This window comes from Protomyctophum bolini, assembly GCF_963924005.1.
Source record: "Protomyctophum bolini genome assembly, chromosome: 14".
Taxonomy (NCBI): domain Eukaryota; kingdom Metazoa; phylum Chordata; class Actinopteri; order Myctophiformes; family Myctophidae; genus Protomyctophum; species Protomyctophum bolini.
This window is the reverse complement of record NC_137875.1, coordinates 30,131,017-30,145,843: the sequence shown is the minus strand read 5'-3', so window position 1 is coordinate 30,145,843 and position 14,827 is coordinate 30,131,017. Positions and strand designations below refer to the sequence as shown.

The 14,827-nt window shown below is 45.4% G+C and overlaps 1 protein-coding gene across 1 annotated transcript in view; it reads left to right on the top strand.

Annotated features, from left to right (window-relative positions):
* LOC308328481 (golgin subfamily A member 7B-like) overlaps positions 1 to 9,638 on the top strand; it is a 24,642-nt gene extending 15,004 nt beyond the window's left edge. Inside the window, exons 4-5 of the mRNA XM_080782326.1 lie at positions 6,700 to 6,801; positions 9,510 to 9,638. Of these exons, the coding sequence (XP_080638452.1) occupies positions 6,700 to 6,801; positions 9,510 to 9,596 (189 nt within the window). The 3' untranslated portion in view covers positions 9,597 to 9,638. The remainder of the gene's footprint in view (positions 1 to 6,699; positions 6,802 to 9,509) is intronic.
* The last annotated feature ends 5,189 nt before the right edge of the window (positions 9,639 to 14,827 follow it).

Sequence of the window (14,827 nt, the reverse complement as noted above, 5' to 3'; positions counted from 1 at the left end):
GTGTCCTTACTGCCCTGGGTTAGTGTTGTACTGTCCTTACTGTCCTAGGTTAGTGTTGTAGTGTCCTTACTGTCCTGGGTTAGTGTTGTAGTGTCCTTACTGCCCTGGGTTAGTGTTGTAGTGTCCTTACTGCCCTGGGTTAGTGTTGTAGTGTCCTTACTGCCCTGGGTTAGTGTTGTAGTGTCCTTACTGCCCTGGGTTAGTGTTGTAGTGTCCTTACTGTCCTGGGTTAGTGTTGTACTGTCCTTACTGTCCTGGGTTAGTGTTGTAGTGTCCTTACTGTCCTGGGTTAGTGTGCCCTGGGTTAGTGTTGTAGTGTCCTTACTGTCCTGGGTTAGTGTTGTAGTGTCCTTACTGTCCTGGGTTAGTGTTGTACTGTCCTTACTGCCCTGGGTTAGTGTTGTAGTGTCCTTACTGCCCTGGGTTAGTGTTGTACTGTCCTTACTGCGCTGGGTTAGTGTTGTAGTGTCCTTACTGCCCTGGGTTAGTGTTGTAGTGTCCTTACTGTCCTAGGTTAGTGTTGTACTGTCCTTACTGTCCTGGGTTAGTGTTGTGTTAATGCACATTGTAAAACACTTTTTGGATAAGGACGCAGAAAGCGCACGTTTACCATTTTTCGTTACCATTTTTCCATGCCCAAAATAGGCACGCCAGTTTGAAAGTGGATAATGTCCGTTTGAATACATTGTTTAAGAGCACCCCGAGGTCTATTGATATGGTAGTGTTGTGCTGATAGTTGGGGTTTACAGGAGTTTCTGGGAGGCCTTCCAGTGTGTAGTAGAATTCCTGCATGGACCTTTGAAATAACTATAAATATTACAGGAACCTGATAGGTGTGCATCTGCAACTTATAACTGTATGGATTTTCTCCTAAGCAGCTCACAACTCTTCTTTTCATGACCATATTTGTCCATTTTGTTGAAACCGAAGGTACACACGCACGCACGCGCACATGCACACGCATGTACGAAAGTACAAATTCAGTCGTGTCGTTTCCCACGTTCTCACAGATTTCTGTGGTCGGGTTTGTGTGGTTATGGTTAGTACACAGACTCATTGACACACGCACGCACACACACACACACACGCACACACACACACAGAGACACACTCACGCGTGCACACGCATGCGAGCGCAGAATGACAGAAAGCCAGAGAAGGGGAGATAAGATCGGCCTGTGTCTCCCTGGGCTGAGCTTACACAATGTTCCGCTGAGCTGTCCATCCGCTGCTTTGTGACGGGCTGCTGGAGCGGGCTGCACCTGTGCGCCCGGTGGCCACGGCGTGCCATGCCAACCATAACACGTGTTTGCCGCCAGCGCGCCCACGGTGCACGTCTCCAGAAAGGCCAGGTGATTAATCTTCCCCCTCAGCTGCGCTGCTGCTTGTTGCTCACTGAGATGGAACATGCGTATATACAGTGCGGCACGCACAAACGCACGCACACACACACACACACACCCACACACACACACACACACACACACACACACACACACACACGTGTTGCCCGTCGGCGAAATGGAACAACGTTGGCGTGGAACCCCGGCGCGGCCCCTTCCTTTCTTCTCATCTCTGTCATCCGTGGCGTTTCATCTCCACGCTCTTGTTGTTCTTCGTAAACACGTACTCCTTATCGCGGTGGTTCTGGGACTCTTGTTGTTCTTCGTAAACATACTGTATACTCCTTATCGGAGCGACGCGGCGGTTCTGGGACTGGGCCGACGGAGGAGGAGGACCGCGAGAGGACATATTGCTACACTGAAGTCATGCGGTAATGGGCCCTGGACGGCGGCGTCCCCCCCTTTCATGTTTTCCATCTGTGCGTCTCCGTCTCAGAGATGCTATCGGGTTCCCGGTGGAGCCTTGTTTATTTACCTGGCTCACTAAATCATCGCCGCTCAATGACATCTTGAATGAGGATGATCAAATGTAACCACCCAAGTTGATGGTTATGTTCATGCGTGTGTGCACAATGGACAGTACAGCTTGACACACACACACACACACACACACACACACACACACACACACAGGTGTGTGCGTACAGTATGTGTGTGAACTGATAAGAGTCCACACACATGAGTGAGCATGCATCGTCAGTGTGCAGAGTAATGTCCTTTTGTGCTCACATGCATCAAAGCACGCTGATTGCGCTGAGCGTGTCAGGACGAATGCATGCGTTCACAATCACTCCCAACACTTGACTCTCTCTGCCTCTGCTCTGTGCTCTTATTCATAAACCACTTACATAGAGGATGCACACATACCCATGCGTGCTTGCACACGCACACAGACAGACAGACAGACAGACAGACAGACAGACAGACAGACAGACACTTTATTCTCGTCGCATAGATATACTTATTGGAATATAACGACATCCGTACTTACTTTACCTGCAGTATGCCTGTAGCCCAATTTTTGTTACAAGTTGCTGTCCAAGCATCCTGGTCCTGGGACAACTTCTCCAGCTGTCCCCGTCCGTCTATGTCCAGGCCTCTGCAAATCTGCATCCAAGTCACGGCGCTTTTGGTCTGCCTCTCTTCCTTTTTACACATAGTGTGATATTAGATGCAGGCTCGTGCAAAGTGTGGCCAATCCATTGCAAGGGTCTTTGGAGACTCTACAGGCTGCTGTCTTGTTTGGTTGCCACAGTTCAAGGTTACTGATAGCGTCTGGCCTGCCGAAGTCCAACGATTCCTCTGAAGTGTTGTTGGATGCTTGAAGTCTCCTCACTTGCGGTAACAGCTGTTGTCCAGGTCTCCACATAGCAAAACAAGCTTCACCATTGAATTGGAGATCCTGATCTTGATGTTAGCGGACAGATCCAAGGATCCAAGGAAAGTTCTTTTAGTGGTTTTGACATTGGCATCACTCCCGCCCAGTGTATCGACAGCACTGCCAAGACAGGTGAAGCTCTCTCTGCTTCTGTGTGGTCGGGTATAACGTTGTCTGTGTTTAACAACAACATCAATCCTTTTTGTGTAAACGGCGGAGAACAGCACAGTCAGGACTCGCATGCGAAACACGTTGTGACAGCTTTTCTCCCTAGGAGCTTCTCAAACTACCACAAAGCCTTCCCTAGAGGGGATATCAGTTCCGGCATATATAACTGAAAAGTAACGGCTGACATACACGTTTCACAATTCCCACCCAACAGCAACGATATATATTGTAGGCAGGTGTCTATTCATGGTCAATTAATCCTAATTGCACAGAGAATACGAAACGGCATTTACAGTCGTGGGATCTCGCTAAGAGAAATATTTCAACTTTAGATTGTGGACATGTGACATTAAGGACATCCGGCATTGTTTTGGAGTGGGATTGATGTGCGGGCCAGCACAGCGTTCTATCATGAAAGGCTTTTTGTCCTCGTTGTGTTGCTTGATACCACTTTCCATTTCACCACTTGGGTTCTTCTCTTCCTAGGAGGGGACAGGGGGGATTAATGGTGAAAGGTCTACGCTTTAGTCATCTAATTAGACTGCTCTTCCTGTCACCACATTAGCAGCTGTACTTGCAGCTGGACGTGGTGTACGTCCCAGCGGAGGCCCATGTGGTTCGCGTTGCTCAGCCTACATATAATACTCTCACAACACTGAGCACCGTAGAGACAATATAATACACTCACAGCACTGAGCACCGTAGAGACAATATAATACACTCACAACACTGAGCACCGTAGAGACAATATAATACACTCACAGCACTGAGCACCGTAGAGACAATATAATACACTCACAGCACTGAGCACCGTAGAGACAATATAATACACTCACAGCACTGAGCACCGTAGAGACAATATAATACACTCACAGCACTGAGCACCGTAGAGACAATATAATACACTCACAGCACTGAGCACCGTAGAGACAATATAATACACTCACAACACTGAGCACCGTAGAGACAATATAATACACTCACAGCACTGAGCACCGTAGAGACAATATAATACACTCACAGCACTGAGCACCGTAGAGACAATATAATACACTCACAGCACTGAGCACCGTAGAGACAATATAATACACTCACAGCACTGAGCACCGTAGAGACAATATAATACACTCACAGCACTGAGCACCGTAGAGACAATATAATACACTCACAGCACTGAGCACCGTAGAGACAATATAATACACTCACAACACTGAGCACCGTAGAGACAATATAATACACTCACAGCACTGAGCACCGTAGAGACAATATAATACACTCACAGCACTGAGCACCGTAGAGACAATATAATACACTCACAGCACTGAGCACCGTAGAGACAATATAATACACTCACAGCACTGAGCACCGTAGAGACAATATATTACACTCACAACACTGAGCACCGTAGAGACAATATAATACACTCACAGCACTGAGCACCGTAGAGACAATATAATACACTCACAGCACTGAGCACCGTAGAGGCCGCTAGTCACTACAATATATTACACTCACAGCACTGAGCACCGTAGAGGCCGCTAGTCACTACAATATAATACACTCACAACACTGAGCACCGTAGAGGCCGCTAGTCACTACAATATAATACACTCACAACACTGAACACTCACCACCGCTAGTCACTGGTGGAAGAATAGCAATACCACAATGTAGGAATACAAAAACAAAAACGACCATAACCATAACCCACATGTAAAAGTACATAGTACTTACACTATGCACATTTTTTTGTGAAAGATCTTTCGAAAATAGCCAAAGTAGAAAATAGGGCTTACAAAACACAATGTAATGTTTTGTAGTAATAATCTAAATTGGCAAAGTAACTGTGACTAAAGTTGAGTAAACGTACTTTAGTTCAGTGGTTCTCGCCCAGTGGTCCCTGAGGGGGTTCCAGGTGGTCCCCAGCTAAATGATGGAGAGTTGGTAACCAAATGGACTCTTATACTGTAGATCTTTAACTCTTAAGAGTGTATGAAACCATGGTTAAATATCTGCATTCCCATTATTCACTAGTCTACACAATTAGAGAATGTAATTTTTTTTGCCTGCCTCTTATGGTACCAACATCAATACAACATGGAATTATTCTTCAGTATTCTTTAGTTTTGGGTCTGAGAGGCTAAATGTCATCACGGTCCGTGGCTCAAATGCCCAATAAAATAATTGGCCTTGATATGAAAAGGGTTGAAAACCACTGCTTTAGTTGGTTTCTCCCCCGCTGCCCCTAGCCCATTTTGGGCGGGAACCCCTTTTGGTGTTTTATTCATTGTTATAATTTAGCTATTGAAAAATAGCAGATCTACAAGCTCATAATTTCGAGGTCCGGCCTAAATGGGCTAGTTTCCTGGGGCCAGCTGTGTCAGACGTGTACGCTAGGCTTCACGGAGCAGAGCCTGATGGACATGGACAGACAGAGTCCTGGAGAGGCATGGCACATCTGCATTGTTGGCACACACGGATGCATGGCCCCACTCGCTCTGAATATAAGCTGCGCCGGAGATGCTACTATACAGGAGCTAACAGATGTTCTTCAGCATGACTGGCCATCAGTCAGCAGTTTCTGCATCGCTATCGGCAGTGACCTAAGACTGCATCAATGGCGGGTTGAGGCTCCGCAAGGCTGCTTTCTCTTCTTTTCATCACATCATAATCTCCTCTGAAACAAACTTTATGTGTCTGACGGTAATTATGTGTATCTGTGTTTGCTTGCTTGTGTGCTTGCGTGCGTGCGTGCGTGCGTGCGTGCGTGTGTGTGTGCGTGCATGCGTGCGTATTGCGTGTGTGCCAAATTGTGCGTGCTTGCGTTGCGTACAGTACATGCATGTGTTCATGTGTGCACTGATGGATGGATGGAGCTAATTTAGCACTCAGCTTCACTTCACTGCTGCTGTGTAGCTCGGCCATGCACAGCTGATGCAATGCTCACTTGCAAAGTGGAGTTGAAAAGCATAGTGCCAGTGCAATCTAAATAAACTGTCTCTCACACATTTTCGAGCGTTTCCAAATTGCCCTGACAGTTCTCACTAAGCAACAGCGGCTAGCCCGAGAGAGAGAGAGAGAGAGAGAGAGAGAGAGAGAGAGAGAGAGAGAGAGTCATGTTCGGAATTAGGAAGGCGAGGGCTTCCAAATGGAACCGTCAGACTGAGGAAAAAGCTCAAAGTCGTCTGTTTCAGTTGTTTTAATTCACGGGGCCTTGCTCGGCGTGAGCGTCCTGGAACTGCGAGTGAAAGCTAAAAGTGCCGTTCCGTAATGGAATTACCCCGGCATTTAGATTAGATTGTTCAGCAAAAATAAAGGCCAGCAATGACCGGAGAGATCCGGTATCATGTGTCGTATGCTAACTATGCACAGACGAGGCCCGGGCACTCTAGTCATTTCTTCCATCTTTCATTTCTTCCACCCATGCAGGATGCCACTGGAGGGGGTTAAGCTCGCTGGAGTCCTGTCCTTGTTTTACCTCACTTTAGACACTCGGTTTATGGCACGCAGTACAGAGTGTGCTTTCAAAAGGCAGCATATCCTCTCTGTCGGGTGGAAACCTCATATGTTACTTTTCAGGATTCTTTGACGAGCGAAATAATTTGAGCTTGCAGATGGGCTACTCGTGTGCGACACTGTGGTTTCTACCCCACAGTAACCATCTAAATATTATTTACTGTATGGCACTATAAAGCTTCTAATCAAAAGTGGACGCTTGATAACAGTTGTTTTGTCCACGTGACCATCCAGGTGCTGAAGAAGATCTCAGGATACATCCAGGAGCAGAATGAGAAGATCTACGCACCCAGAGGTCTGCTGCTCACAGACCCTGTTGAGAGAGGCATGAGGGTGGTATCCTTCATTACTGCAGCTGAGCCCTCTGCCTGTTGTTTAACAGGATAGGATAGGATAGGATGGACAGGCAGTGATGGAAAAAGTTCTCAATTTTTTTTTAATGCCATTGACAATTTTGAATGGCCAGCTTTGAGAGTTTGTGTAAACACAAAGATTATGTAACACAAACATTGAAGACCAAGGTGAGGACGCAAATAGTGATTGGCCGGAATGAGAAGATGTACGATGATAAGAGCGCCCCCTCACTTCACAGTATCAATACTGCAATGTAGAAATACTCTGTTACAAGTAGAAGGCCTGTATTCAAAATTTACTTGAGTAAATGTACAAACGTGTAGTGGGGTAGAAGTATTTAAAATTGTATATACTGAAGAAAGTAAAAAAAAAAAATTGTCAAATCAAATTTGAGTAGAATTATACTCTGGAGTGAGTGTGGAAATATAGTGTCCCTCTCCGTCATCAAAGTTGCCCACCCAGCTGCTGTAGAGCTATGATGTATGTTCTTTATGCCATTTGAGTTTCTATGTGTTTAGAATGGACCAGTGTTGTGCGTGCGTGCAGAGAGAGAGAGGGAGAGAGGGGAAGAGAGAGAGAGAGAGAGGGGAAGAGAGAGAGAGAGAGAGAGAGAGAGAGAGAGAGAGAGAGAATGTGTCCACTAGACCATCACACGCAGGCCTGGCTTCCAGGATGTGGAACAGGCTTTGCTTGGAGAACAGGAGAACAGTCTCCAACACACACACACACACACACACACACACACACACACACACACACACACACAGGGCCAACCCGCGTATTACCTACGCTTATTAGTCAATACACTAGCACAATATGGTCTCTGTCTGACATAGACAGTATAAGTATACTGTAGACCGGCCTCCCAAATCCAAAATGGCAGCTCAGATCAAGACCACTTGACTAAATCTAAAGAATTCACTTTTTCATTCTTCAACCCAATCTTGATTATATATATTTTTTATTATACTCAAATACATTTTTTATTCCAGACTTGTAACAGAGTATATCTATCTACAGTGAAGTATTGTTACTTTTACTTAAGTAAAACATTTGAGTACTTTTTCCACCACTGCCAAAAAGCCTAATATCTCCCCGAGCCAAGGAAGGGGGGGGGGTTTTCCTTCAGGCCAGTGGAGAAGACATTTGGCTGATCCCGTACAGTAGACCCGGGGTACTTCCCACTGGCAACATCCACAATACATTTGGCACCATTAGGACAATAGTTTGTGAGTAGGCCCGGACAATCAAGACTCACAGACAGCCTTTGGACAGCTCACCTCCTATGGAGCCATGCTGTGAAAATACCCATGTGAATCATTATAATACAGTATTACTGTACTTAGCATTATAATGGAAGTAACAGTTGCACAACAAAAAACAAAACAAAAAAGTTTGGGAACCACTGCGTTACACAACCTAACCCGTTGTCTTATTGTAGCTACACAGCTATCATGTTCTTTAATGCAACATAGTCTATCGTTAAAAGAGAAAACCCCCACTTTGATGTAGAGCATGTGGCTCTCAACCGTTTGTGGATCAGGGCCCACTTGGAAAGTGTTTCGCGGCCCACCCATCTCCAGAACACGGATGCCGTGTTAAGCGATGGAATGGGTAGGCCGTGATGTGCATCTTCGTGCCCACCAACGCCGGGGTGGAGGCCGATGGTAGAGGCGGAGAAAGAGAGGGTCATTATTATTACTTGCGCAAGCAGAGCGCGCAAGTAATCATTTCGCCCGGTCTGTGTGCACCGTGCCAGCCAACCCGCCACTTGATGCGTATGCAAATAAAACAGCAGATTTGTGCCTGGTTTGCTGGGACCAGATTACATAAATGACCATATTTCTTACGTCATCATTGAGAGCTAGTCATACATATACACACCATGTACTCTGGTCCCAGCAAATCAGGCACAATTTGCTATTTTATTTTACTGATTATGTATATAGTATACGTATGACTAGCTCTAAATGATGACGTAAGACATAATATATGGTCATTTATGTAATCTGGTCCCAGCAAACCAGGCACAAATTTGCTGTTTTATTTGCATACGCATCAAGTGGCGGGTTGGCTGGCAAGCAGAGCGTGCAAGTAATAATTTCGCCCGGTCTGTGTGCACCGTGCCAGCCAACCCGCCACTTGATGCGTATCCAAATAAAACAGCAGATTTGTGCGCACGTCTAATAGCCGGCTGTTGCTCAGTGGGATGGTCAAAAATGTTGAAAAATGAGGATTCTTTTTTTTTTAATCAAAAAACGATGGGCTATAACCCATCGTTTTTTTCATTTTTTCATTTTTTTCAAATCCTCAAAAATGATGACAAATGGCATGCTATAGTATGCCGTATGATATGGGCTATTAGACGAGCGTCTAAAAATGGGATAAAAAACGTCTAAAAATAGACGTGTTTTCGACATCTATTTTTAGACATTTTTTATTTTATTTGCATAAAGTAGGTAGGTAGCAAATAGTTACACCTAATAATTAGACATTTCAAACGTTCCTTCACAGAGATACTGAGATTCCACAGCAGTCGAAAGTACTTGCGCGCTCTGCTTGCGCACTAGTTGGCCATTTATGGCCTACTAGTGTGCAACAAGCAAGTATGCACTCGACAGAGTGCATTTCTAGTTATTATTATTATTGTCCATGTGGATTATGGTGATCCTTGACAGTGCATTGCTCAGATAGAGATCAGCGTGTTCCAGGACCGGGGCTCCGGCAGCACCACGCCCAGCAGTAGCGTGTCGTCGGCAGGAAGCGGCGGTCGGTGACTGGAGGGGCAGCACCAGGGCTACGGGTACCACCACCCCCACCCCCACCACCACCAGAGGGGGGGCAGCGCGGGGGGACTCCCCAACATCCGCATGCTGAAACATGAGAGCACCAGGTTCTAAGACCGGGGGGGGAGAGCATTTAACTCTCCCTACCCTGCTGAGACCCAATGACCAGGAGCTGACACACGTGAGCACAACACACACACACACACACATGCACATGCACGCGCACAGTGGAGCAACGCAAGCACAAGAGAACGCGCATATACATTCGTCGGGCAGCAGCCACATGCACATACTGTATAGTGCCCAGGGTGTGTACGAGTGAATGTCACTCTTCCATAATATGCTATATTATTCATCATAACTTATTTCCCCTCCTAGTTTTTCCCATTCACCTATTCATTCATTCTCCATTCCTCCGTCTCGGCGTCTTGTTTCCATGAGTCACGCCGTCTCCGTGTTTACAGTCGATTCGACAGGCTTTTGGTCCTGACTGGACCCGACCAATCCGTCAGAACCTCCATTGTTTGCATAAATTCAATTAGACATACTGTAGTGTACAGTTTACAGCAATGCGTATGTGTAGGTCTGTAACTCTACAAATGGACCAAGAGTTATGGTGGCCCTTGAAATTAAAAAGGTTTGAGAACCACTGAGTGATGCGATTGTAGGAGCATCATCTCTGAAAACACTGGTTCCGGAAACTGATCCAAATGTGATGATGAAAGCGATTGTGGTTCCTCAAATGTTGGATCCGGTCCGTTCCGGATTCCAGCCCTGTGACCTTGTAGTTCGGCTCTCGTCAGCAAACTTACACTGAGCGACTCGGATGCTGCGTTCACACTAACGGTGACGAAAGCTACAAAACGACCAAGCATGGCCAGCTTACGGTACGTTGCTGAGTCACTGTTGAAGTGTTGCATAAACCCACGCTGTGTAAATGAAAAGGGTCTGAGGCCTAAACAGCACAGGGAACTGATTAACTGCTAGAATGGGGTTTTCTTCCATTTACGGATTGCGATTCCGTGAGGATATATTGCAAGTGGGCCCCAAAAGAATTGGCTTGGCAAAACAAAAAAGTTAAATAGTGCCGCTTTAATATAAAACAAATTGTATAACAAAAGGAAAAACGAAACGACACAAACTTTAACATGCTCTGAAAATGCACCCTTAGGAATTCTTCAAGTGGGACCTCCACTGATGCTACTACGCGTCACACGCCCGTCACGCAGAACTAATTTAAACTCAAGTCTATATTATCTGCTGACATGTCGGCGCGTGTTCTGCCTCGCAAATCCTCACGGACTTTTGAAGCGCTTTGAATGCCGGACCACATGCAGCAGCGTAGCCTCACGGGGAGATGCAAAAAAGAATAGTGAATGATTGCATTCATGTCAGGTAGAGTCGGGGTCGGTGGCCGTCCTGAACGCTGGCAAATTGGGCCCACCGTGGGACCGCTTAGATCCACGCTCCATGCTCCGTGCATCTGGCTTCAATATCAAACGGCTAGCAGAGAGAGAGAGAGAGCACCTCCGATTATTTATCCTGCTCGCTCGCTCACATGCACTGCACACTGCTGATCCACATCACAGCTGTAGGTCACAGTCCGCCCCCCCCCCCCCCCCCCACACACACACACGCACGTACATACACATTCTCAGTGTTACTCTAGAGAGTGTACAAATGGAACCAAATGGACCCATACAGGGTTTTGCGTTCCTACGCACGCACGCACTCGCGCACGCAAGCATGCAGCGCACACACACAGGCATGGAGCTGAACCAGCCACACAATGCTCCCTGTGGTCTCAGCTCATTGAGAATACAAGCAAACCCAGTCCCCTTCAAATACCATGCTATATCTGCTGCTGCTGCTGCTACTGTTGTGTTTGCGTGCGTGCGTGCGTGCGTGCGTGCGTGCGTGCGTCTGCGTCCTTGTATCAGATGAACCCGTCTTCATACTGTATGACTAGAGAAATGAGCAGATCTAGCTCACAACACGTACAAAGCAGTGTTCATTTTGACAGCACATTTAGATTTAGTTTTAGTCAGTCTTAAATTTTTTAATTCAACTTAGTTTTAGACATAATTTTAGCAGCGCATGTTCGCCAACATTACCGCATCTTCGCCAACCTCAATCCGGTCGCCAACCTTAACGCATCTTCGCCAACCTCGATCCAGTCCCCACTTCACCATTTTTCAACCTATGTTCATATAATAGGTCCTCAGTAATAATCATGAAAAAATGGCACCATGTCCCATCATCAATGAGGAATCCATAGAAACTGCAGGCTTTCTAGTCCTGAAAAGTTGCAATTCGAAAATGGAAGCCATCGTTCTCACGATAATGAAAATCTAAACATTTTTGTAAAAAGAATCTTGTTTTTGGTGGTTTCTGAACTTGGTCCTTTAACGCATGTTCGCCAACCTTAATCCGGTTGTTTTCCACATGTCGGAAAAGCATACGCACCCCAAAAGTTTTTATTTTATCCTAGGTTTAGTCGACTAAATATTATGCAATTTTTGTCTGCTGAAAATAGCTGATCTACAGAAATAGCCGAATTGCTATTTTAAGATATCAACCAACATAAAATGTACTTATACTGGGTCTCTTCTCCGCTAATAGTCCGGCCTTCCCTAAATTTTAGTCTAGTTTTTTGTTATTTGTTGAAAAAATTGTCAATATATTTAGTCTTCGTTTTCTTCATCATAGCTTAGTTTATTTAGTTTTCGTCAATGAAAAATGTAGTCGACAGTTTTAGTCGACGGAACTAACACTGGTACAAAGTGTAAGCCAAGTAATGTGTACATTACAAGGTCAAAGCACCTGATTACGTTTTGTATGGGATTCAAACCCGGGTCTTCCACATAGGATCCCAAACATCTACTGCCCAGGGGATGGTAGACAGTGTTACAGTCAGCGCCATCGCTACGCATATGCGCAATATGCACTGCGAGTAGGGCAACACGCCGAGCACAAATATATCCCAGTAGGGCAACCAAATGGTCAGCTACGTCCCTGGTTACAGTATTTGTCGACCACCCTGCAACACCAGGGTCTAAATGTTTCAGTGGAAGAGTAGGGAGACTACGTGCAGATGTACAAGATATATTGCAGTAACATACTTAACCCATTAAGATCTGAGGCCGATTCTACAAAATGTAAATTTTGTTTGAATGGGACTTAGACTTAGACACGCATCCATCACCCTCCATGAAAACTGAGGGGTTCGCACACGCATCACATCACCCTCCATGAAAACTGACAGCCATGGAGAACATTCTGGAGGACGACCGCAGGGTTTCTGGGCCTCGGAACAGTCAGAGCCAGCGGGATCAATAACAGAATTCGGGTCACTCCTGCAAAACAAGATGGTGCATATTTAAATTTGGGAGACGGGACAAAAGCCTATTCATAAAAGTCGACATCTTCCCCACTTGAGAGAAGCCGGTACCGTACATTTACCAGTAACACTGGAATCCGAAATGAGGACCCTGTCACAATTACATATCTGCCATTTGGGTCTGGCTGAAATAGTTGAGGCTGTAAGCTGAGCACTGTTGTTCACCACTATTGCTACACCTCTAGCCTTTGTATTGAATTTTGAATGGAAGTCTTGGTCAATCAATGCCATATGGAGTCTTCTCATTCCTCTCACTTATTTCCAAGTGGGTTTCTTGCGTAAATATAATATAATAAAACCTTATAATCTTGGCCATCCGCTGATTTTCACAGATTTCCATTTATTATCCTAAGTATGGTCACTGGTGTACTGGGAGTCATATCAGAGTGCCGCTCTCGTGCCGTCAGGCACAGTTCTAGCGCCCTCTAGGGTCAGGCTGGAGAAATGCTCCTTCAACTTCTCAATATTCCGCTCATAAAGAATACAATTATGTAACATACAACAAAACGGTGAAGTATAAATGGTCTTCATCCTTGGTTCTAGATGGCTTTAAATAAAGAGTTCACAGTGATAAATATTACTTCACTTTGCTGCAATGGGTTTCAATGCCCAAATCTGCGTGGGGGGTGCGTGCACATTCATTCCTTTCCATTTTATTTGTGTGTGTGTGTTCATTCCATTCCATTTTATTTGACTGTTTGACACACACACACACACACACGCGCGCACTCCGACTCGCTCTCACTCACACACAAACACACTAGTTACTGCCCCAGCCAAAAGGACCATTCTTGTGCTTGTGGCTCACAGCGGTTGCACTCCACTGTGCTCCACAGTCTCCTGTGCTCTTGACAGTGTCCATGTTTCATCTCTGTGTGGATGATGGTTATACCCGACCTGGAGCTGATGTGACTGAACAAACGCAGACTGACCACTGCCTGCCATTAAGGAGGAGACGTGTAGAACAACCTATGGACTATATTGTGCAGTATGACGTGGACAAGAGAACAGCCCGACGCATAGTACACAGTCAAATCCTAAATGTAGAGGAAAGCTTTCAAAGGAAAACCTTTTGCCAATTTTCAAATTAAATCCCATTGATCTGACGTGAGAATTATTATAATATATACTGTGGCAAAAAAAAAACGTTTTACCCAATGTCATCTGTGCTCAATATTTCTCTGTGAATACTGTACATATTCTGCGAATATACACAGAAGACATAGGGATATTTTTTGCCACATTATATTATTGATCTCCTCACATTAAAAAATTTCAGTTTTTGATATTGAACTCTGTGTGACAAATGGATGAATTAAAGGATTGTACTGTACTTGCTGTGGCAGGGAATGAATCGGAACAGGGATAGAACTTCCCTGATGATTTGTTTTACTACAAAACCCTATTTTGTCACAATTCCAAATCCCATTTTGTACCATTTTTGATAACACTGAATATATGCTGTGTAAATGGTGTGTAATATAGTGTCAAATGTAAGCATGTGCTCTGTAAAAAGCCTCATCTATGCTACGACGTACGAGTGGTGTCGCGCGACACATTGAGAGCTTGTAGATCTGATCTTTTCAGCGCGTAACACCTCCGTACGACAGAGGATACAGTAAATCAGTATATGGTTACTATCCACTTTCTTTTAGGAGACTCCCTAAAACCTGGTGTTTCACCTTGACGCTTACACAGCGACGGCTCAAGAACATTGGGACTATCCAGCGTGTCACACCGTGTGCGATTGTTGTGTGGTCAATGGCTGACGCACATTCTCTACATTCCGGGCACCCACGTTTTTTGTGAGTCCCCTAATTTT